The sequence below is a fragment of the Pelodiscus sinensis genome, chromosome 4, assembly GCF_052426305.1.
Source record: "Pelodiscus sinensis isolate ZL-2025 chromosome 4, ASM5242630v1, whole genome shotgun sequence".
Taxonomy (NCBI): Eukaryota; Metazoa; Chordata; order Testudines; family Trionychidae; genus Pelodiscus; species Pelodiscus sinensis.
Genome location: NC_143055.1, coordinates 104,279,186 through 104,305,246, shown reverse-complemented (window position 1 = coordinate 104,305,246; position 26,061 = coordinate 104,279,186). Strand labels below are relative to the sequence as shown.

The 26,061-nt window shown below is 40.8% G+C and overlaps 1 protein-coding gene and 1 long non-coding RNA gene across 43 annotated transcripts in view; one reads left to right on the top strand and one right to left on the bottom strand.

The window, feature by feature from the left end:
• Nucleotides 1-26,061, bottom strand: part of CAMK2D (calcium/calmodulin dependent protein kinase II delta) — a 262,249-nt gene that overhangs the window by 71,380 nt on the left and 164,808 nt on the right. For 27 of the 42 annotated variants that reach the window (XM_025182682.3, XM_089778014.1, XM_089778015.1 and 24 more), the window contains exons 5-6: nt 11,201-11,266; nt 8,482-8,554 (exon numbers count right to left, since the gene is read on the bottom strand). In XM_025182682.3, the coding sequence (XP_025038467.1) occupies nt 8,482-8,554; nt 11,201-11,266 (139 nt within the window). Of the gene's footprint in view, nt 1-7,414; nt 7,488-8,481; nt 8,555-11,200; nt 11,267-26,061 lie in introns of all 42 variants that reach the window. The other 15 variants (XM_089778016.1, XM_089778037.1, XM_075929800.2 and 12 more) reach the window with 1 other exon arrangement.
• On the top strand, nt 6-23,739 carry LOC112545147 (uncharacterized). Its single transcript, XR_003088578.3, has 4 exons — nt 6-78; nt 10,879-10,973; nt 20,298-20,378; nt 22,687-23,739. It is a non-coding gene; the product is annotated as an uncharacterized LOC112545147 (long non-coding RNA).

Below are 26,061 nucleotides of genomic sequence, written 5' to 3'. Positions count from 1 at the left end.
CTTTATTTAGAGAGAGGGAGAAAGAGAACAAAAGGGAGAGGGGAAAGGAGGAAAGAGGAAATGAGATGAAAACACACTGTAAGTAATTTTTTTAACATTTACATTTTCCAGTATAGTAGTCAATGTTAGTTTTGTACTCTTCAGTCGTACCTATCTTATAGAGTGAAGAAAAAACATTAATTTCCCCCTGAATATTACAGAAATTTATGCATTCTGAAAGACCTTTTGGCTTGCAAATTGCTTCCCCAATCCTGCATGTCAGCAAGACTAAAGGAGATGTATAGATCTACTGGAGAGATTATGGCGACCTACGTGATCGAATTAGTGTTTGGCACCAGCTTTTGTGACAATGTGTAACAGCTGGCAATCACAATTTACCTGCAAAAATGCTGAAAGAATATAGGTTTGGGTCTGATCTGCATGAAGAGATTTTGTAGATCAGCATATTGTCTGCAGCAACATTATAAACGTGCTTTGTATCATATAGTAGTAACAGTAAAAGTCATGATTTTAAGCATGAGAGCAACTACATTGATTTCAGTGGCACTATACACGTGCTTAAAATTAATTGTGTACATGTTTGTAAGAACGGGGAGGGCCCAAGACTGTAGGCTTTTTGTGTTAGAGGCTGTCTTTTAGCATATGTTTGTATAGTGCCTAGCACAAAGGGACTCTAACGTGGAAAGGGCCTTTAAAGCACTGAAATGCTGCTGCTGCTAATAAATAATAATGGCTTCTTAACAGGTTCCTCTAAATTCTTATTCAGAAGTTTATTTTTTCCCTGTTACATAAAACTTTTATTAATCAAAAACCTAGCAAAGAATCATCTTTTTGTTAAATGCCATTTACCCCCAACTGTTTTAGAGCACTGAAAAAAAGGGATGACGTGAAAATTGGAGTAGTAATAACCAAAATTATAACATAGCTGTAGTTTTGCGGCAGGTTTGTCCCCTCCCCCCAATATTTGTTATGGAAACACTAAGCTTGCAAAAGAGATATGAGCAAGTCAATGTAATTGTTCACTCCACATCTGCTAGATCATATCAATTATTACATTAAAAACCGTGACACGTACGAGATTAAATCAATACACAATTGATCATATTTATTTAAAAGAAAGATTAAGGTTTCCCAGAGTAAAATTTAATCTATTCACATGAATTATTTCCATCTACTTAAATCAGTGCCCCCAAAATTTAAAATATTTTGGAGTGTTTAACTTTGATGTTTTATAAATATTAATAAAAACAATGTCACAATGTCATTTTCCACTACCTATTTCAGTGTACAGTCTAATACAGTGTTTCTTAAACTGTGTTCCACGGCACACTGGTGTGCTGCCAGGCAGCTGGAGGCGTGCTGCAGAGAACAGAATTCAAAATGGCCACCCTTAAAGGGGCAGGCGACCTTGTTAATTTGCTCAATAACTTTCCCCCTGACCCTTTCTCTCTCTGACCTCCCACCTCCTTCACAAAAAATCCTTTGTGTTTCCCCCCAAAATTACTGTTTGGTCTTCCTCGGTCTTAAAAAGTTTTAAAAACACTGGTCTAATACATTCTTAGAGGTTTTCAATCAGACAGAGAGGTTTTCAGTTGTAAATTCCTGGAATGCATTGCTTATGTAACAAATTTTAAGTAATTGATTATCCTATTTGTGGTGATCTTTAACAATCCAACACAGTGAAATTCCATACACTATCTGTTCACAAACAGAAGTCCTAATTCAAACACATACCATTTCACAATGTGATCCCATTTGAAATAGGCTGCAAGCCTTTCCTCCGCCCTCTTTTTATATAATTAAAAATCTACTGTCACCCTATTAAATAGGAATAGAGTACTGTAAACAAACATCACGGTCATAAGATAATAAGCCAGAAGCACATTTATTCCTCTGACAAGTTCAACAGTCTTCCAGGCAGTGCAGGACTGTGACCTTAAAGAACACACAGCCACCAGTTTAGGATAACAGCAAGAAACACACTAGATATTTTGCATGCATGAACTTCAAATGACTAAGACATCTATGCATAACTGGAGAGAAACAGAGCTTTTACAGCACAATACTGTGCATTACCCATGAAACTAACAAATTGCTAACTAACTAATACGTTGCACCTTGCACTAAGAAAATCTGGCTGCAGTAATGCATGCAGAAAAGCAGGATTATTCATTTATTTACAAGTAATCGTTTTAACTGAGCTGAGCTTATGGCTGGTGTGTGGAAAGGTCTTTATTCAGAAAGGTTGTGTGTAGATTTTAATATATTTAGAGATTGGAGCATGATCTTGATTTCCTCCTCTCCGCCCCCCCCCCCCCCCAACACACAATGGGAGTCTGTGGGGGTTATTCATCATCTTAGTTTCTCAAGAGAAACATTGGTGCTGGCTATTAGTATCAATATAACTTAGATCTTGAAATTCCTACACGCAAGAGTGTTGTCAATGATGTGAAAGAAGGCAGCCTCTAATAAGTATTTCTATGAACAATTTAAAAAATCCCATGAAAGCTTTTTTTTCTGGATTGGATTCTAGACTCATTAATATACTAGGGCTTCCAAAACATTTTGGAATATTCATAGATTCATAGACTTTAAGGTCAGAAGGGACCATTATGATCATCTAGTCTGACCCCCTGCACAGTGCAGGCCACAGAATCTCAACCACCCCTCTTAGAATAATCCTCTCACCTATATCAAAGATATTGAAGCATTCAAATACTTTGAAGGACCCAACATGCAGAGAGTCCTTCAGCTGTGATCTGTGCCCAATGCTACAGAGGAAGGCGAAAAACCTCCAGGGCCTCTGCCAATCTACCCTGGAGGAAAATTCCTTCCCGACCCCAAATATGGCGATCAGCTAAACCCTGAGCATGTGGGCAAGACTCACCAGCCAGACACCCAGAAAGTTCCCTATAGCAACTCCTATCATCCCTCCAGCAACTCCTATCATCCCTCCAAACTGATAATGAATGGTCAATTAGTTACCAAGATCATGTTATTTCATCCAACCATCCCCTTATCATAGAATCATAGAACTGGAAGAGACCCCAGAAGGTCATCAAGTCCAGCCCCCCGCCCTAGGCAGGACCAATCCCATCTAAATCAACCCGGCCAGGGCTTTGTCAAGCCGAGACTTAAATACCTCTAGGGATGGAGACTCCACTACTTCCCTAGGTAACCCATTCCAATGCTTCACTACCCTTCTAGTAAAATAGTTTTTCCTAATATCCAATCTGGACCTCTCCCACCACAACTTGAGACCATTGCTCCTTGTTCTGCCATCTGTCACTACTGAGAACAGCCTCTCTCCATCCTCTTTGGAACCTCCCTTCAGGAAGTTGAAGGCTGCTATCAAATCCCCCCTCACTCTTCGCTTCTGCAGACTAAACAGACCCAAGTCCCTCAGCCTCTCCTCGTAGGTCATATGCTCCAGCCCCCTAATCATTTTGGTTGCCCTCCGCTGGACCCTCTCCAATACTTCCGCATCCTTTTTGTAGTGGGGGGCCCAGAACTGGACACAATACTCCAGATGTGGCCTCACCAAAGCCGAATAAAGGGGAATAATGACATCTCTGGATCTGCTGGCAATGCTCCTCTTAATGCATCCTAATATGCCATTAGCCTTCTTGGCTACAAGGGCACTGTTGACTCATATCTAGCTTCTCATCCACTGTAACCCCCAGGTTACCCCTATATATTTAATTATATAAAAAGAGGGGGGAGGAAAGACTTACAGCCTATTTCAAATGGGATCACATTGTGAAATGGTATGTGTTTGAATTAGGACTTCTGTTTGTGAACTGATAGTGTATGGAATTTCACCACTTCCTGGTGGTCATAGTGCCAGATCACCACTTCTAGCTGCTAAACTGCATTAAAAAAACCCCTAGAAACACAGGATATTTCCCGAAAATTAAGCCAGATCACCCCCCCCCACATCAAATAGGAAAGGACACTGCAAACATGCTGTCAGGATAGGGTTTGAGGAAAAGTTACCTCCTAACTCATACAATACCAAGATCTTCCTTCTCCCCAACACCAGAGGTCTGATCTCCTGCAGCTCCAGTTCCACATACTGTCTCTGGAGTTGGAGTTTTGCCAGATCATTGGGTGGAAAGAATTGTGGAAAACACTATATGGCCCTGTAATGTATTCCCTTCACCGAGTCACACCCACAGGGGGTGGAAGAGGGCTGATTTTTCAGTTTCCTCAAGTTTTCGTTTAGAAAACAAATTTATATTAAAATTAAGAACTAAAGTGCAATAGGCACAAAGTCTCTCTGCCACTTCCAGGATTTGCCCAAATAACTCCCCCACCCAACACACAAATAGACTGGGGTATAGTCAGCAGTTGGGTTACATAAGCAACCATTCTTTTGTCATGCACCTCTGAAGAAAATGTCACTTCATATGAACTCATGAATGGTATTACCAACCATTCCTTATCCTTTCAATGTATATAGCGGCACTCCAGTTTCTTTAACCATGCACTGAAGCGTATACACTGTGGGAACAGACATCTTTAGAACAGCTGGTCAAATTTAATTTAACACGTGCTGAAACGTGTTATTCAGCTGCTAACCAGGATTTGAAGCCTGGACAGAGACTTGTTATTGTAATACTATCCAAAATATGAAATACAGGAGTTCCATAAAAGCAAATAGGTCTATGCTTTTGAAATTCATCATGTCCTTTACTTTTTCTGATTCCTGTTTTTCCTGCATTATAACTATTCAGATTTACCTAGCATAATGAAGAAATCTATAAAGTAACTATACAGCTCTTTCCTAATGGTGAGAGATGAGGAGAGAGGAGACAACATTCAGATTATGGCTCTACCATCAATGATAGAAAACCCCAATCTGGAAAGGAAATTCCACCTCTCTATAAAAAAATTTCTCGACCAAAGGGGAAGGAAGTTGGCAGTATGGGAGGAAACAGACACAGAGTGAGCATGCTCAAACGAAGGATGGGGTGAGACCTACAACTGCTTTGTACTATAAAGATGCTGCTTTTTAAGGGAGACCCGTTTGTCAGATAGTTTCTACTAGCCTTCTATAAAAACAGACTAACTACACCTGGAATCTTGGAGACTGAGCACTGTCTGAGTTTAGTTCTTCTCTTCTTTTGTATGAAGAATGAGACGTCAATAACTGTGTTTGTATAGGCTATTTAGCTTGTCTCCATGGGTATAACATCACTGCAATTAGACACTGGTGGCTAACCTAAGCAAGTTAACTCAGGCTCACATGGCTATTTACCTGCAGTGTAGACATTTTGTCTCTGCTGACAGCCTGAGTTCTGGGACCATGCCACTATGCAGGTTCCTAGAATCTGGGCTCCAGCCCAAGCATCTACACTGCATTAGCTCTAGCCCCACGAACCCAAATAAGCTTGCACAAACCAGCCATTTAACTGGAGTGTAGACATACCCTATGTCAGTGGTCCCCAACCTTTTGTGGCTGCTGGGCACCCATGGGCGGGGCCACTCACGTGCCAGGCATCTGGGGGCGGGGGCGCTCATGTGCATCACTTCCAAGGGTGGGGGTCACCCATGCGCCCTGAACCCGGGGCTGGCACTGCGCATGTGCCACGTGCCGGGGGTAGAGGGCGCCCACGTGCCCTGAGCCCAAGGCCAGCACCGCGCATGTGCCACGTGCCAGGGGTAGAGGGCGCCCACAGCCCAGGGCCAGCACCACGGATTTGCCATGCGCCATGGGCAGGGGCTGCCCACGCGCCACACAGCCAGGGCCGGCACCACGCATGTGCTGCACGCCGGGGGGAAGGCAGCCCAGATGTTTCAGTGGGCACACATAAATGCCCCAGTGGGCACCATGGTGCCCACGGGCACCGCATTGGGGACCACTGCCCTATGTGCTGTCTACGAGTAGGAAGGGGAAAGAACACATCAACTCTTTAGTTCCATCTCCAACTTGCATCAATTGTGAGAGGTATTTGATGTTTCAACTATCTCCAGTCATCAAGGGTGTGTCTTGACTACAGGGTTTTGTCGACAAAAGTGAACTTTTGTCAACAAAACTATACCTGTGTCTACACTACCGCCGAGTTCTGTCGACATAACGTCGACAGAACTCAGCAGTTTGTCGATGGCAGTAAACCTCATTCTACGAGGAATAACGCCTTTTGTCGACAGAGTTCTGTTGACAGAAGGAGTTATTGCATCTACACAGTCCTTTGCATCTACACTCATGTTGACAAAGTGGCTTGCTTTGTTGACAGAACTGGATGTAGTCTAGATGCTCTTTGTCGACAGAAGCTTTGTCGACAGTATCTGTTGACAAAGCCTCTGTTGACAAAAGCCTGTACTCTAGACGTACCCTTAGAAATCTAAGGGTACGTCTATACTGCACGACTATTTCAAGGTACTGGAGGTATCCCAAAATAGCTACCCCGTGATTTTTCGAAATAATGGATGTGCTATTTCACCATCCCAGTAAACCTCGTTGCGCGAGAGAGAAAGGATGGCTCAAAATAGCACATTATTTCGAAATTTGGCATAGACACAACAAATTTCAAAATAAGGTAATTCAAAATAAGATATGCAATTGGCACAGCACAAATTGTGTATCTTATTTCGAGTTTAGGGTACTATGTAGATGCACCCTAAGTGATTAAGATGGAGTAATATTCCTTTTAGCAAAGGAAACTTCTTCCCCAAAATTCTATTCTAAATACAAAAACCACTCTGGGAAGAAATCTACCCTTTAAGAACATTCTGGACAGAAAACTGTAGCAAACACGGCTTTAAACAAAGGTGGCCTGTAGCACAGTCATCAACTACAACTAGAAGTAGACTAGGCTAGACCTGGGTAGCACCAATTTCAGGACGGCCATTCACTACTAGGACATATGGCTTACATGTATTAACAAGCTTCTCCGGTAGCTCTTTCTAAAAATGGTTTGAAAGTCGTGGTCATGTTAGTTCTGCTGCCCCTCACCACCCTCAAGCTGCAGGCTGACAGAGTGACATACTGTTTAGGTTATTACATGACATGCTCAAATTAAAAAAAAATTTTTGAAAAAAAAAATAAAATAAAAAAACCCATCTTTCCCCCTTTCTTGTCTGTCACGAGCAAGTGTATGGATAATGACAATCCCTGAGCAGGTTGAAAGGATTTTATAGGTTCACTCCTATTTTTGCCACTGAGGAGGGAAAGGAAAATATTTACAATTTCACCAGACAAATTTAACAATTGAAATTAGTTTTCTAAATTGAACTTCTATTAAACAGCCACAATCTGTTCAATTAGATTAGATACTCCAGTTTGGTAAAGTCTACAAGCAAGTTTATGCAAAAAGACATGCTCATTTCTTTTGCCTTCACATGCACATCTGCAGCTGATCAGTAATTAGGAGCTGTGTGGTGTGAGAGCTGCTCCAACAGTATTACTCACCTTCAAGTCCCGATGGACTACGCCCATCTGATGACAGTGTAGCACAGCCTCCAGGATCTGCTGAATGCAATGACTGCATGCAAACACCAGGGGGCGTGTGTTAGTTCCAAGCTTACACTCACTGTCTGTATACCCTCAGCGAGACTGGGTTAAAGTGCAAAACTAGCAAACAACTGAAGATGTTTTTACACAACCTTCAGAAATGTACACACATCACTCACAAAGAGCAGCTACTATCTCAGAAATATCAGGATTTTGCAATGTGAAGGCTTTACCTTATTTTAACCCATTTTGATCTGTACAGGGAGTTTGGAAGAAGGAAGGTCAATGTGGACTCCACTTGGTTTAATGCAGAAGTCCTGTTAACAGCGATATGCTATTTTGGAGATTACTATATTTAAAATATGCAACAAAGTACTGATACTTGAAATGTGTTTATAACATCATCAGTTAAATATTTAGTGTTATTTGTTCCTTTTCCTCCCTTACTTCCTTAGAGCTCTCTGTTGCATTAGAAATCATAGCAGCCCTTAATGTAAAATTACTATAAGCAATGCATTTTAGATAAATTATTAACTTCTCATGCTTTAATTTAGTTGGAAATCATCATCTCTTGCCTGAGGGTTCGTCATACTCTAATGGAGCAATGTGCAACCAGTTGTTCTGCTACTGCAACCCATGGTCTCAGAACAGAAGTGGTGTTTAAATCTGCAGGCTGACATACATCACAGCCAAAGTGCAACTTCAGAAGAATACAGAATAATTAATGAAATCCCTTCCAAAATATATGTATCACACCAACTATGTGCAAGTAGTTGGGATAAATCCAACACCTTGGAAGGTTCCAAATTTCAATCTTAAAGCAACTATTTCCCCTTTTGCCATGATGTATGTCAGGCCTGTAGACTTGCAAACTGGAAAGAGGCGTCATGCACTATTTATTCATTTAGTCATTTTGAGGGTGAGAAGGATAAGCAAGGGAACATCTCATCTCAGCAAACCCACCCTCTGCCCTTTCAAAGTAAAAAAAAAAATTCTTATCCAATTTATGGGCACCAGATACTGACCTTCAGGTCTCTGTGAACTATGCCATTTAGGTGACAATGATTAACACTTTCTAGAATCTGCTGTATACAATGACTGCAAAGATACAAGGGCAGAATGGAAGGGAAAACATTTTAAAGGCACATAATCACATTAAATACAAAATAAAATTTAAAAAATGTATAAGGAACAAAAACAGATTTACATTTCCTGACAAATCTTAATTGCACATAGAACTGGAACAAAATAATATTGAATATAAAAATATTTCCAGATCAAAACCAAAACAAAACAAACAAAAAAGACATTTAACATCTAAAGTGTGATATCACCAAACAGAACGATTTGTGTAGTGTTTTCAACAGGCAGCATGGAGGTTTTTATTTAAAGTATATATATTTAAAGTATATAAGTATGTATAAAAACAGAAAAAAATTGGGAAGGCAGTGAAATCCTTAGTTGTTTCTGATGTAAAATTTATAGTCTGACATCAATATTAACACACCAGCGTTGAAATAAGATGAACAAAAATTAAAAGATACAGAAGAAAAATAGTAAAGAGTTTTAAAAAATGAACAAGGAAAAGCAAAACATTTATCATTTTGAATGTAACAGTTTCTTGTAGAAAGTATTAATTGTAAATAAATGTAAATCATTCAATAAGGAGGTATACATTTTCATTTAAAACAGCAGTAACAGCAATGGTTTGGTTAGTAGCCACATGTAAAATGAAAATCAGCATTAAATGCCATGAACCAAAATTTTCAAAAATCAGTGTATGAATATAGGTTCCTAATTAATAAGTGAACTCATAATTCTCACTGAAAAAGTTACTGCAGGAAAAATTAGACCACTTTTATTTAGATGCTTCACATATGGAATTAGCAGCATGGAGTTGTACATGGAATTTTAATTTTTGGCCCATGTACAGTGCCAATGACCTCCATTCCCTTCAAATGCACCTTCCTCCCAAACTGGTCTCCTATACAATGGAATGATTTTCAGACATTTTATCACAGTTAGAGCCAATGAAAAGATCTAGTTTTTAATTCTATTTGTTTCGGTAGTCTGGGCCTATACATACTGTACTTGCCAAAGAGCCATGGATTTGATGCTGATTATTTTAAATGTTTTTTTGCCATGAAATTCAGTAGGTAGGGACAGTCATAAATCAGCAAGTAAAGCCCAGTTCTGAAAACCCTTTCTTAGGTGAGTAGTCGCTAACTCATTTAAGTAGTCGTATTGACATTAAACAGCTTGCACAAATAAGGACTACTTAGGTAAGGGTTTGCAGGAACAAGACCTATTTTTTATGGTAGATCATGCATCTATAAAGATCATTAGCTATTTCTAAGGACACACGCACACACATACACAGATGCATAACATGCCTAAACACTGCACTTTTTAATACAATACATATATGTATGCATCCTTTGCATCATGTAATAACAACTTGTAAAACAGAATAATCACCTCCGTTTTTTTTTCTTTAAAAACACAGCATAACTACTTTGTGGGATTTGGCATCAACATTAGAAAAGGTAACTGTTTCCAGAGAACTAAGGGAATTAGAGTATGCAAAAATTATTCAGTCAGCCCTCCACAACTACTAATCCAGTTTTCTCCCCTGCAGTCTGTTTTGTTCAGCTTAGTTTTAAATGTCTCAAGTGAACAGATTTCCACTACTTTCCTTTGGAGATTATTTTTCATTCTAATCAATTTCAGTTTCAGGAAGTTTCTTAACATCCAGTCCAGATTTTCCTTTGAATCATCTGGTTACTACTTGTTATACACACTTAAGACACTGCTAATATTTTCTCTGTCTGCTAAATGAAACTGAAAGGACAGAATGTTTGAACTGTTATTTAAGACAATCCCCAAAATGTATTTTAAATCCAATGACGGTGGTCTAAAAGAACAACTCTTACCACTATATTACTATGTGGCATCGCTATACTATTGTGATTTGGGTATTATAAATATACAGAAGCAAAATATCTAGTTAAATTTATTTGAAAAGGAGATTTCCCACATAGTTTGGCAATGGAACCAATATGAAAAAGGTGAATTTGGGAACCTAGTGGACCAGAGTGTTTGCAGATTTAGAAATGTTATGAGTCCAGCAGACCATTGAATTGGAAAAAAGGATACAGTATCTCTGGACACCACTACCTCTAAAGAATCATGTTACATTTCAGCTTTTTTCCCCCCAATAAGTAGTTACAATACTGCAACTCCATAGTGTGAGCACTGACTATGAGATATGCAGTAGCTACTATTGCTTGGTAATAAAAACAGGCATCTCAAAAGAAGGAAAAGTCTTTTGGATTTAGAACACTAATTTAATATGTAGTATTTTCAAAAATCGATGTGTGTTAGCAGCATTGTCACATTAAAGTTTTATTTCCATTCTACAGATGGGAAAACTGAGGAAGAAAGTGTCTTCACTAAAGATATGGTGGATGCCACAATCAGATTATGAAACCAGAGGTGACATCATGGCTCTATTGAAGTAAGTGGGAAATTTACCATGACCCAAACTGAGCTTAAGTCAGTAGACCATAGCCATCTTTCAAATCTAATAGAGCCTTAATGGGAATTATAAATGAAGAGTGAATTGCTCTGTTCTGATGCCAAAAACCATAAGTAAATATGAAAACAAGTAAACATACTAGTATAATTAAAGGTAATTGTTAAAATGTGACAAAACAGTTAACATTCTAGAAATCAAGCACTTACCTAGCATCTGCTTCACTGTAGTATTCCCTTGCAACTATATCTTCAAACAGTTCACCTCCAGTAACTCTGTGAAAACAAATGATTCATTAGGGCCAGAACAATCAGAAGTGGCAAAAAAGTAAATTGTTATGGATATAACCATTATCCCTTTTTTTGTGGTACAATGCAATACTTTCCCAGCTAAATTCACAGGTAATATAAAGCACATGCAACCCTATTTATTTCAAGGAGTTGTAACCGCTTACATCAGGGATGAATCTAATCTATAAATATTGCTGTTCTGGAAAATACATAAACTATGAACATGTAATGGCTGCAATAATATTTGCATACTTGTGGTAGAAACTGACATAGGACAAAAATTCATATAGAAAAAGAACAAAAAATATTTTTTTTCCAGAGTTCTTTAAAAATTAAAAAAAGAGTTCAAATCCAACCATTTAACAAAAAACCCACTAGAGCAAGGACACACAAATTCATCCAAAACACACACGAACAATGATATATCAAGTATGTTCTAGGACAGTGGTCAAACTTTTTGGCCCACAGACCACTCTGCTTAACCCAAACCTTTGGCAGACCATCAGCCAGCCCCCAAGATGACAAAATGGGTGCAGAACAGGGTAGAGGTGCAGGGTCTGCATGGGAGGTAGGGTGTAGAAGCAGGTTGGGAATGCCGGGGGGAGGGGGAGAAGCGAGGAGGGGGAGGAGTTTCAGATCTAGTCAGGAATTGGGTGCAAGAACGGGCTGAGGGCATCTGACCTGGATTCTGGTTAACAGGAGCAACAGGGAAAGTCTCCAGGTGAGCAGTTTCCTGAGCTGCCATTCCCCCAGCTGGGGGCAAGTGAAGCAGCAGTGCACTCCAGAATTACAGCCCTAAATACAGTAGACTTCTGATAATCCAGCACCTTTGAGACCTAGGTGGTGCCAGATTATTGGCTATGCCGGAGTATCGGGAGGTACTCTGGCGGGGAGGTTGTGATGGGTCTGCCGGGACCTGCACTGTGTCCGGGGGCTGGGCATGGCGAGGGGCGAACCCTCCGCTGTTTTGCAGGAAGGCGGGGGAAGCCCTGTGCCCCCGCCGAGAGTTTCCAGGAGGGGAGGGGAGCTGCAGGCTCCCCACCCCCCAGACTGCAGTAGTTATCCCCAAGCAGGAGGGCGAGGGGCAGCACTGAGGGACCAACCCGGCAGCACCCCAGCTGCTCTGCTCCGCCGCTGCTGAAACTGACCAGCGGCGGACTTGGGGAAGTGGTACAGAGCAGAGCAGCTGGGGTGCTGCCGGGTTGGTTCCGCAGCGCCGCCCCTCACCCCCCAGCTCAGCACCCTTGCAGAACCCCAGCTGCTCTGCAGCTTCCCCAAGTCCACCACTCGTTAGTTTCAGCAGCGGCAGCGGCGGACTTGGGGAAGCGGTGCAGAGGAGCTCCAATTCTCCGGCTGGCCGGAGCACTTCCGAGTTCCAGTTGGTGCCGGACTATTGGGAGTGCAGGACCACTGCATGCCAGACAATTCGAGCTTTACTGTATCAGGAGACTTTACTGGCTTCTCAGAAAGCAATAATTACAAATTTGGCAAGCCCTCCCATTCTTGCCGAGTTCTGCCCATCACCACTCCCGCCAGTTGCAGTGCTAAATGAAACAGAAGTCCTAAGATATGCTGCCTTCGTCACACTGTCTCCTTAATTGGTCTCTTGCCAACACATTCAACAGAAATCTTGAAGCGACTGATACTCTGTTACATACTACGGTAGAATAATCTGTTTTAAATTTTATAAGATGCCTACTCACTTTCACTTGCTGCTGCTCATTCCATCACAAAATACCACCTCACAGTTTGCCCATCTGAACAGAACCTAAAAGGACTCCTAGCAAGAAGTCGAGTTATAGATGTATTTTTTTTTAAAAACCTTGCCTCCAGTGATCTATGCTTATGAGGTGATTCCACAATGTCAAGTCTCCTAAGAAGTCATCTTTAATTATAGCATATGAATCAAGTGAAGCCTTTATAGCACACACTCTGGGCTTGTCTCCATGTTGCAATAGACTGCACTAGAAGGGCGTAAACTCCAGTACATGATAGCATGGTGAGCATTACCTGATCTGCATGGACCCTGCTAGCACAAACTAAAAGTATACAATAACGTAGTCCTGGAAAACACATTAATGCACTTTGGGAACTTTTAACGTCCACCAGCAGTGTCCACACAGGCAGTGCTTACTAGAATTTATACCCCTCTAGTGCAGACTATTGCATTGCAGAGACAAGCCTATTTAAGCAGTAGTGGAATATAAAGAACTTGTATTAAGTTGGTTTAGAATCCATTATTTTAAGCACACTGAACTGCATTTTTATTTGCACAGCCTAACTGTATTTTATTATGTGAAAAAGTAAACAAGTAGGGGGAGCTGAATTCTACAAAACGGCAGTATTTATTTCCACATTACTGTAGTAGTTACTTGTGGCTAAGCAGCTTTAAGCTGTACATTATTTATTCAGTGCAACAAAGCAGTTAGCTGAGAGACAGAAATCAACTGCTCAGCCAGTACCCTGTAGTAAAATCCCCTTTGAAGGAGAAGGTTGTTGAAAATGGTATTTTTATTTCTTGTATCTATTTGCTGATTGGGATAAAGCCCCCATTTTCTGGGGGTAACATTAGGGATTCTGGAGCACAATCTATTTCATATGCAGAATTATTCCAGATCACAGATTGCAGCAAAAACTGTAGGAATCACATTATATTCACATTCAGTTTGCATATTTCTTATTTCTTTTAGTCTCCTACTCTCCAGATATTTGTATTGGTTGCTAAGACACAAAGATATTTGATAATATTTTCATATTTTAACTCGCTCCGGTAGTTCTTGTTACATATATTCCTGGTTTTTTTTGGGGGGGGGAGGGGAGGAGTAAAGAAAAAAGGTTTAATTTTCATTGTAAGATGAAAACGAAACATCCTTGGATCTTGTGCCTCACTAGAACAATTCTTTTAGATTCAAACCAAAAATAAAAGAAAAAGCTTTTAATCAAGCAGCTTTTAATTTTTAAAAGTATACCAAAAAGTTGCTTGCTCTAATCAAAACTGAAGATAAAGGGGGAATGGCTACATATTTGCTGACACAGGCAACCACAGCTAGTGACATGAAGTAGAAAAACAAAAGGAAGAAAAATAAAAATAGTCAAAATTCCTGCATTCTTTCCCTTTAAAAGAATTAGACTCTCAGGCTACGTCTACACTGCGGGTATTTTGTAGAAGTGGAAATGCAAATGGAGCACTCATTTGCATCTCATACTCTCATTTGCATATCTTCCAGTCCTTTTTGCAATAAAAAGCCTGTGTAGATGGGGCCATTTGTCAGAAAAAAAAAACCTTTTGCACAAGAGCCTGTTTACAGGCTCTTGCGCAAAAGGGTGTTTTCCCTCTGACAAATGGACCTGTCTACACAGGGCTTTTTATCACAAAAACCTCTTCCGCAAAAACGATAGGAAGAATATATGCAAATGAGCGCTCCATTTGCATTTCCTCTTCCACAAAACACCCGCAGTGTAGACAGCCTTAGAAAACCTTCATCATTAGCAGTGTAATTGAGCATTGATAGGACGATAAAAACCAGAACAGTTAACATTAATTTCTTCTTTCCTCTCAAGTATGTATAGCTGAGAGGGGCCTGGGCAACCACGCACGGATATAAGCTTTCCGATCAGGGGTGTATGGTTATGAAGTTCTGGTTACGTTTCTAATGCAATTACATATACTTGAACCATGATCCTCTGTTTACATACTGGCTGCTTCACTGAAATTTTGTATTACTGTAAAAAACATCCAACTGCCTTATATTATTCCTGTATTATTATTCCTGTGAAATCAACTCTCCAAAGTGCCAATCAACAACTGCAAAAATAGTTAAGGCTGATTTCTAAAATCAATTTATACAGAGAAAAATTAAGGCAACCCATATCTAAAATATTAGCTTAGTAATATTAGGATCTTCTGTTTAATGATTTCTTAGAACTTCAATACAGAAAAACTCAAATTACTGCAAAGCACCATGAAGAAAGGAAATACACCAGGGTATGTCTACACTACCACCCTAGTTCGAACTAGGGTGATTAATGTAGGCAACCGAAGTTGCAAATGAAGCCCAGGATTTAAATATCCCGAGCTTCATTTGCATCTTGCCGGGCGCCACCATTTTTAAAGCCCCGGTAGTTCGGACTCCGTGCCCACGGCTACACGCGGCACGGAGTAGGTAGTTCGAATTATGCTTTCTAATTCGAACTACCGTTACTCCTCGTTCCACGAGTTAGAAAGCCTAATTCGAACTACCTACTCCATGCCGCGTGTAGCCGCGGGCACAGAGTCCGAACTACCGGGGCTTTAAAAATGGCGGCGCCCGGAAAGATGCAAATGAAGCTCGGGATATTTAAATCCTGGGCTTCATTTGCAACTTCGGTTGCCTACATTAACCATCCTAGTTCGAACTAGGGTGGTAGTGTAGACATACCCCCACATACCAGGCATGAGATTATATATGTAAGGTTGAAACTAGCTTCCAGATATGGATTGGACCTCCCAGGTCTAGGAGGGAAACACATAGCTAGGGAGCAGGGACTGCATATCTATGTTGCAGACAGCTTCCAGCTCAAGAAGGCCCTGATCCCAGGAGCAGCTAGGCAATACCCCAATATTACATCTATTGATAATAATCAGTGCCCCATAGTAAAGTTCACACAAACCACTCCCCTCAGACATACTTCTCCTTATTCCTATTTCATCCTTATTTGTGGATGAAAATAAGGGGATGCTGGAGGGCTGAGACTTATTACCTTTCAGTGTGGAGGACTATGCATAACCCTCCACCTTACTCATTTGCTCTGCACTCAAACTGAAACATAACTTTGAACATCACATTGTGGTGACACAGAAGGACTTCAGCAGCAATGCCTATACAACACAGAATTGTTTCTTCACTTCCCATAGCAATGACAGAGGCATGGATGTCAGCAGGATCTGTTAAGTGCAGAGGGTGGAGTCAGTCATGAGTATGTGGCAGAAGGAGTGGGAGTGTTTCCCAGGATTATGTTCCAGTTCTGTCCCTAATGCTGAATCCACAACAGTCATGGAAAGAAATAAACTCATTTTCCCTCTATCATAAATCAACCAATCCATGCTCACTTTTTAATAAAGCGGCTATGGTAAGAATACCTACTACACTGGGATTTTATGGAAGCTCTCTGAAAACTGGGTACACTTTTCATGCTGAAACAGCTGTCTTTTCTGATTTATTAGTTAGTAAATTAGTTTTGTTTAAGAAGTGAATTGGGCTAAAATAATTTATCTTTTCTCTATGATTCATCTATAAATGGTTATTCAGTCACTTTGGAAGTGGAACACTAACCCACATACATTTCCTGCCCGATTTAGTTGGGGAAGGGAAGACAAAGTAGGGTGGACACATAGGGTACGTCTAGACTACATGCCTCTGTCGCCAGAGGCATGTAGATTAGGCTACCGGACATAGTAAAATGAAGAGGCGATTTAAATAATCACCGCTTCATTTAAATTTACATGGCTGCCGCGCTGAGCCGACAAACAGCTGATCAGCTGTAAATTTAAATGAAGCGGCGATTATTTAAATCGCTGCTTCATTTTACTATGTCCGGTAGCCTAATCTACATGCCTCCGTCGCCAGAGGCATGTAGTCTAGACGTACCCATAATTTCTTGCTTTTGTTTCAAGGAATCTGTCTCTACAGTTTTACCAGAGCAAGGCAGGATACTCCCTTGCAGGAGACAGAGGTCATGGGTATAGCTGTTGCTAAACATTCTCAGTCACCTTTGTAAAGTTATGTAAGATGCCTTAATGGCAGGAAATATCCATAGTCATCACCCAAAGGGGAAGTTGGAGAGTCAGGGAGAAATCAACAGCTAAAAGATGCAGGGATAAGAACTGTCCACTGTGAGAATCTGGCTCTCAAGACCGTGGCAAACATTTTGGATCCGCACCACATGTTCCCTATATCACTGTAGATTTGGGTATGTCTACACAGCAGCAGCATTTTGAAAAAACTTAGTTTGTGTCTACACAGCAGGCAGTTATTTTGAAATGTTGAAATACTGTCAAGGGGGAAGACTTTTTACTCCAACCCCCGTAACCCACACTGTATGAGGAGCAAGGGAAGTCAGAGAAAGAGTGCTCTATTTCGAAGTAAGTGCTGTGTAGACACTCCCACTTTCAAAATAAGCTATTGATGTAGCTCAATTTGTGTAGTTTATTGAGTTAAGCCCTGCTGTGTAGATGTACCCCTAGAGAAGATTAATAATAGGGATGTTAAAAAAAATGAACTGTGTAAATGATCAAATTTCTACCAGTTACATGGTTAACTGGGAGACTCAGCTGCCAGATCTGCAGGGTTTCCAGCTCCTGGCTGGCCTAGAGTGTTCACTGCCAGTGGCGTGCCATGGGCGGGGCTGCTCAGGACAGAGTGCTGTTTAACTGGTTACCTGTTAGTTCCCTAATTAGTAGGTATCACTAGTTATGGGAGTTGAAGATTGTATCTCATCAGCAACAACAGTCACAACTATTTCAAATACTGCTTGTTAACTGTTTTTTCTTGAGAAATTGTGGATCACGTGCCTCCCAACTGAAACGCTCTCTAATGTTAAATCTTTGTGCAGAAAGAACTGTGCAGTGGCCTGAGCTTCCACAGGGCAGCAGGATGAATTGCCAGCAGAGGAACTGAAATCAGAAGTACCGGGGGTGCAGTGGCACCCCTTGTCTTAAAGCGGTTTCCATCAGAAAGAAGATTTACAGTTTTGTTCAATGGCATTCTGCAGCCCCACTATACAAACTACTCCAATGCCAGTGAGTGCAGGGAAAACAGAGTAATCACATGTAATACCATAAGTTAAAAGTCAAATCCTGAACACAGGGGTCATTATTATTATTGATTGAGTGAGAGCAGCAGCAGGTCCTATATTTTGTGGAAACCATACAAAATTAGAGATAGGCACTGTGATTGATTTGGAACATTGGCTCCATGCTGGTAACATTAAAGGAATGATTCCACTGGGTCTCCCTGGAATTCAGTAACAGCAGTCCTGACATCCAGGGCTCTCTATTTAGATAACTAATGAGGCTCAGTACAGCATGGCATATCAAACTGGGCTGATGTGCACCACTGCAGTTAACATGGCTGAAAACCAAAAAGTTGTGCTTCTTGGCTATAGTGGATGTATACTGTGCGGTTAGAACTTGGTCACCTTTCCACAACTCCTCCCTAATATCAAGAAAAGTAAGTTGACTAATTGATTTCCCAATTAAAGATAATATTTATTGTTCATTTAGAGCAGGACCTTTCCAGACGACTGCACCACCTTCAAGTGTTGGATCTGTCTTGTGCACCCCAAGTTTCACTTCACTTACGAAATCAGACATAAAAATACAAGTGTCACAGCACACTATACCTGAAAAAATGCTCAATTCACTTTTACCATATAAACACAAATTAAAATCTATTGGAATATAAATACTGTACTTACATTTCAGTGTATAGCATGTAGTGCAGTATAAAGTCATTGTATGAAATTTTAGTTTGTATTGACGGCTAGTTCTTTTTACGTAGCCTGTTGTAAATGTAGGCAAATATCAAGATGAACTGATGTACATATTGGAAAACCTGTCTGTACCCCTGGTTGAGAACCACTGATTTAGAGAAAGACCACACAGTATTTATTGACATTGACTTTTTTTTTTATAAAAAAGTACTTGTTTTAAGAGTATACATGTATATATTAAAAACATAAATCTTATTCCTTCCCTTTTTTACTTTAACAATAGTCACTAGTGTTAGTAAAGGTACTAAATTTGGCTTAATTTTCATAATCTTGTGATGTGTATTTGATAATTACCAAGGAATCAGTAACCAGGGAGAGGGGATGAGTTTAACATGATAACATGGAGGTCAGTGATTCAACACTTTTCCCCGAATAACTTTACAAAGTAGGGGATTGGTAGCAGCAAAGAAATTGAAAATTACCTTCTAGATTTAAAAAAAAAAAAACCCCACACAAAAGCCAATGTCTATGAATATATTACCATCATATAGAAAATACTTTAAGGTTCTTTTAGACATATAGGCTTGAAAAATGGAAATGCTGTGTCTGTTTCCCTCTAATGAAGAGTCAATTTAGGCATACATAAATAACACTTATGTAGCAGTAGACAGCATCTACTTTCTAAGCAGGCATCTGTCACAAGTTACTTCTTTACACTGGGTTTGATTTGACTGTTCTGTTCCCAATGCAGTCTGCACATGCAAATGATCTCTTTTCTGTTCCTTTCCTTCACATATAACTTTCTGAAGAGCACGTTACAATGATGATAAATTTAACATTTACTTTGAAAATAAAACAGTATTAGCATCATACAAAGTTGTCATGTGCATGCACATCATGTGCATCTTTTCGTCGGAGTGCATATGTGGGAACAAGAGGGGAGGCTTTGCACAAAGACAAATTATTTCAATTTTACCTTGAGAGCAATGGCAGATAGCAGTTTTTCATTTTCCAGTTTGAGGGCATTTGTATTCAATGCAATGAATTATATAATCCATAAGTAAATTCCTAACATTTCCTAATATTAAAGTAGCTACTTATATTGTTTTTGTTGTGATAATTTATGAGATCACATTTACCTCATGTACAGAATGTTATTGCTTCGAAAAGCTATACATATCAACAAGTCTAATAGGAAAAGGCAGGCTTTCAAATTATTAACACCAATAAAAATCTTAATAAAATGAATATTCACTTTTTTTCCCCTCCTGGCTTACACTTGAAAATAGCTGTCATTGACAGATCTAAGGGGGGAAAATAGCCTTCAAATCTCTATGGCTGTATAGCTTTACATTTGTCCATGACCTTTTTTTCTTACTGCAGCAACATGAAGGTTTAGACATTTACTTCAGGCAAGCCAGTCTTTTTTTGTACTTGTCTGTCTTCCACAGACTCTCACAATAGCTCTTCCTCTTGAAATTCTACAGCAATGTTGTTTGTGAATGTAACAACTATATGCCAACAAGTGTATTCTATTTTACAACAGAACACACACTGGACTCTATGAAAAAGGATCTAATTGATGAATATAAAAGAAGCTTCAAGTGATTCAGCTGTTTCCATTCAGGTACCATAACTCTGCCAGTGTCAATGAGGGTAATAGGATTTGAACTCATCTGCCTCACTAATATGGAAAGATGGCTTGCTTGTTCATGCTTTTCCCCCCCATTGTTACATGCAGGTGCTAAATGATCTTAATGTTTATTCATTAGTATAGGCAGTCCCTGGGTTACGCGGATCCCACTTACGTTGGATGCGTACTTACGAACCCGGCTTTTCTCGCCCCGCAGGACACGGACAGAGGGACCGCGGTGCGGTCCCGCCGCCCGGGTCCTCCGCGGCTTTGCTCCGCGTCTCCCTGGTCTGCTGGGGGCCCGGGTCTGCCTGGTCTGCCCCCGCCCGGGTCCTCCGCGTCTCCCTGGTCTGCTGGGGGCCCCCAGTGCTACTGGACCAACCCGGCACCCCAGCTGATCTGCCCCAGGCATCCTGATTCAGCCGCTGCTGAAACTGACCAGCAGTGGCTGAATCAGGACGCCTGGGGCAGAGCAGCTGGGGTACTGCCGGGTTGGTCCAGTAGCGCCGAAAGCGGCGCTGCGGGACCAATCGGCAGCGCCCCAGCTGTTCTACCGCAGGCATCCCCGAGAAAAGCCTGGTCTGCTGGGGGGGGGGGGGGGGCGGGCGCACTAGCTGTGTCCCCCCTCCCCCAGCAGACCAGGGAGACGCGGGCGGTGGAACCAAGACCCGCCGCGGTCCCGCCACCTGGGTCCTCCGTGTGTCCCTGGTCTGCTGGGCGTCTGGGCGGTCCCCCCGCCCGGGTCCTCCGCAGCTTTGCTCCGCGTCTCCCTGGTCTGCTGGGGGGGGGAGGGGGGGACAGCTAGTGCGCCCCCTCCCCCCACCCAGCAGACCAGGCTTTTTTCGGGGACACCTGCGGTAGAGCAGCTGGGGCGCTGACGGTTAGTCCCGCAGCGCCGCTCTCGGCGCTACTGGACAACCCGGCAGCACCCCAGCTGCTCTGCCCCAGGCGTCCTGATTCAGCCGCTGCTGGTAAGTTTCAGCAGCGGCTGAATCAGGACACCTGGGGCAGAGCAGCTGGGGTGTGGCTGTGTTGGTCCAGTAGTGCCGAGAGCGGCGCTACTGGAGCAACCGAGCAGCGCCCCAGCTGCTCTGCCCTAGACGTCCCCAAGTCAGCCGCTGCTGAAACTGATCAGCGGCTGACTACAGGAAGCCCGAGGCAGAGTTGCTCTTCCCCAGGCTTCCTGGAATTAGGCCCTGATCAGTTTCAGCAGCAGCTGACTTGGGGACACCTGGGGTAGAGCAGCTGGGTTGCTGCAGGGTTGGTCTCCGCAGCGCCGAGGTGCAGAGCTGCGGGGACCTACCCAGCAGCGCCCCAGCTGCTCTGTCCGAGGCGTCCAGATTCAGCCGCTGTTGAAACTGATCAGCCGCTGATTCCAGGAAGCCCGGAGCAGAGAAACTCTGCCTCGGGCTTCCTGTAGTCAGCCGCTGGTCAGTTTCAGCAGCGGCTGAATCTGGACGCCAGTTCCGACTTACGTACAGATTCAACTTAAGAACAAACCTACAGTCCCTATCTTGTACGTAACCCGGGGACTGCCGGTGGAGCCTCTGAGCTAAAAAGAAAAAAAAGAATAGAAAAGCAGAAAACTTCATTAAGTCCACTAAGGACATCACAGATTTTATTTATCTGGGAATCACTGATAAAATAGGGGAATTGCATGTTAGCAGACAAGTCATAAGGAAGTCAGATAAAACTTGACTCCCCTTCCACTCAGTTCCCCTTCCATTTCTCCTTCCTAAGATTGCCGTATGTAATGTTTCTCTGCATCTACCCACCTCTCCCATCTCACACTCAAAGGCAACATGCAACAGAAAAGTAATCATCTGCCTCTATTACAAATTATCAAAATATATATATACAAAAATCAAATTTAATAAAAAAAGTTGTTTTAATTTTGAAGGTTCTGAAGTGTTTCAGGTTTTTTAAATTTTCAGTACTCTTTTTGGAAATCTCAAAAATATCAAATTAGTTACTGAACTTCATTTACTAGAAACAGTTTTCTGTAAATGAAACTCTTCTATAACCATTTTAATGATGTCTACAATAGGGTTTTGGTAAATTTTGAAAATATAGATTATTTTTCATTAAGTTAACATTTTGAGTACTGTATGTTAATTTTTAAAAAATCATTTTGAAAAATGACAGTTGAAAATACTTTTCCTCCAATTTTTTTTACCAGCTCTAATCTCTTTGCTGCTTCAACTTAACTATAATGTGAATACTATAAACATAAAAAACTTGAAAACTGTGCACCGTCAAAAAACCCAACAAAAAACACTTTTTCCACTTTTAAATTAATTAGATCTTCTCTGGAAGAAGCAGAGCCACAGAACAACAGGGATAGGAAGAGGCAGGTGGGTGGACATTAAGACCCAGTGGTGCTCCAAATTCTGGGGTGCTCTATGCAGCTACATATTCTGACTATGGGTACACACAGCCCTGAAAAGAAAAGTGAGGCGGCTGAAGGAAACTTAAAAGAGCTACGTACGTGAAGGATGACTTCAAAATAAATGTTCATGTATATGCATGTGAACATATGTATATGAGGTGGAATGGAATAAAAAAGTAATTTCAGTGCCCTGGTATTTCTTTGCATATTGTCCCATGAAACTATCACATTCAATCTAGAACACCCTGCATGTGCACATGTACATGCATAAAAATGCATGTAGGAGACAGAGAAGGACAAGTGTTTTAAACAATACGCAACTTACCCACGCAAGAGCGTGATCCTCCTCTGACTTACATTAGAGTAAATCATTAATGACTAGTTTAAGTCATGGGGTTTCAATGGAACAAAAGTGAACTCAGGAGAAGGATGCTCCTGTCTCCAGCCTTAAATCCGTTAGTATGCACTAGTGAATACCTGTGTAGTCATAGCAAGCATGCATTTGTAAGTGTTTCTCTTCAGTCCTAGGTCTGTTGAAGCACTTCCCCATGAAAGCTATATCTATTGAGAGGAACAGGTTTGGAACAGTATCTCCACTAGCAGCAATCACAAAATAGTCAATATTATTTTCTGACATGCTGTGAAGAGAATAAAAATTCCATTCTTTATCCATGATAAAAGACAATTCCTATACCAAGACCGGTACAGAAAAATATCCAGAAACACACTGCCACCAACAGGTCTAAATCCTTGAACAGTCAACATAAAAAAGTAAATAAATAAGTGGGGCACATCATTATGTTACATTAATACACATAACAAGGAGATGCAGCCCTATTTACAAGGAGTCCTTCATATTTCTGTATAAATACAAGAGGAGATATGCTTGGGAGAGTAGTCCCTTTGAATTCATGACTTTTTTTTTGCAATTAAAATCTCAATTAGTGAATTACAGTAAAGTAGCTACTGGGGTACTGTTTCATGTAGCAGAATAAAAGATTTTTGTTTTTTTGTTTTTTTACAATTTCATACTTAAATATGTAGCTTTATAGACAGAAAGGCTATAATACAAAATTAGACAGAAAAACTCCTTCTCATTTTTTAAAACTAGAATAAAGCATCACATGCAAGCTTACGCCAAAATGGTTCAGATGAAAGCGTGACTCATAGTAAGGTATACAAGGGAACCAGGAAACTCTATGTCCAAATAGAATTACTCTTACAGGCAGATTAGATTCACTAAGTGAATTATCACAGTGTGAAAACGGTACCTTTTTCCATTCATAAAAAGGGCCCTACTCGACCCCATGTCAGTATCAAGGGCAGGCTACAATCTTAAAGGAATTTATCAAGATTAAGTAGTATTTAATCCCACAGTCTAAAAAGAACCATTCAGAAAAAGGAAGGAAGGGGTGGAGTATGACTCTAATGCCACAATCTGAGATCATTTAAAAAAGCCAAGTACATAGTTTCCACACTAAAACAGAGAAGGAATTTTTTTGTGGACTCTAAAATATTGCAAAATCTTTTCTCTCCTTTATTTTTGTAAACAAGTCACCAAAGTGCATTTAGAATTATAATGGCTGCAAGTGGTGTAATGTTTCATGTAATCAGTAGATTTAATTGTGCTCCTAAAAAGTTATTTCTAGTTTGAAAGTAAAAATAAAAATAAATCCATCCTCAATAAAAACAACAATGAAACGCATATTGCTCCCAGCTTTTAAGAGACCTCTCAGTCAACCTGCCTCTTCAGCTTGCAGGATTTGTTTTCTTTTGTTACTCTCTAACTCTCTATAATACTCTGACAGACTATTTCACAAAACATATCTTGAAACTAGACAAACCTATCAATACATGTTGTAATCCAGTCTTTTTAAAGAGGACCACAAACTGAAACACACACAGCCAGTCATTTCACTCAGATGAGTTGCAGGCCCCTTAAGCTATTATCTGGTCCCTTATATAACACACACAGGCTCTGTACTTTGCAGAAGGCTTGTCTGTCTATGTAAGACAGTGTCTTTGACTTTAACGTGAATAGAATTCATGTGCATTTGCATTCATGTAATAGCAGAATTGGACTCTCTTTTTGTACCATCCTAGCATGTTATAGTTATGGAATGCAAAGAACTAGTTGACGTGTATAATGATCAACTGTCCTAGTCCACCTGGTACCTATAATTTTCTGAGATACCCTTTCCATTATACACCCAATATACTGCACAAAAACAGCAGGTACAATTACAGTAGAGACAAGCTTCTAAAAATACATTAATAAAAGGGTTAACCCCTCCCCTCCAAAAAATACTTCTGTCAGTTGAGAGAAGAGATAACCCTCCAAGAAACTAAAATCTCTATACCTGTACTCCAGCATTCTGACTGTGCCCACAAACTGCCAGCAATAACATTTCACATGGGTGGGAAAAACTGAATTTGACTTTCCAAGAGACAAAATGTGTGACATTGTAGGGATAACATATTAATGTATTGAAAATGATTCCCCCAAATGGAAGTGACTCCCCATAATTTGTTCCCCACATCTTAAAGTGTTTTAGATTTATTATTAATTCTTCTTCTTCTTATTTGTTAAGATTGTTAAATGTTTAGATTTATTATTATTATTGCCCCTTTAGAATATAATGTATTAGGTCATGTAACTTAGAACTGTTAAGAATATAATCCTATGTAGCCAGAAACAGCCCGCCCCCCCCCCCTCCCGCTCCAGGGCATGCTCAAGCTTGTGCAAGGGGCTGCTTGAAATTGACATTGCAGAGATACATTGTAACAATGCATTGTCAAGCCATTAACTCTGCTATGGGAGCCAAGCCCTGTAATTGACTAAGGGCACTGTTACTTAATTGACGCCTGTTCTCTTTAAAACATTGTAACTTTATTCAGCACTCAGAGAATGTTTTAAGCAATACCACCCAGAAACTTTTTGTAACTACAACTCTGATATATGTAAAGTTATTATTATACAAAAATATTGTATGGGAAACATTAATTAAGGAATGTATGTAAGAGAGAGAGTGCTTGGATGATGAGTGAATGGTTCTGAGAGGTGCCAGCCTGAGAATACAGCAACAAAGGGCTGAAGAAGGCGTCAGGTGCCAGTGCAACCAAAAAGGTGTCAAGTGGAGAAAACCAAGTACTGAAGGTCCACCTGATGAGATCACTGGTGAGCACCTGAAGCAAAATGCAGGACAATGTAGCACTTTAAAGACTAACAAGATGGTTTATTAGATGATGCGCTTTCGTGGGCCAGACCCACTTCCTCAGATCAAATAG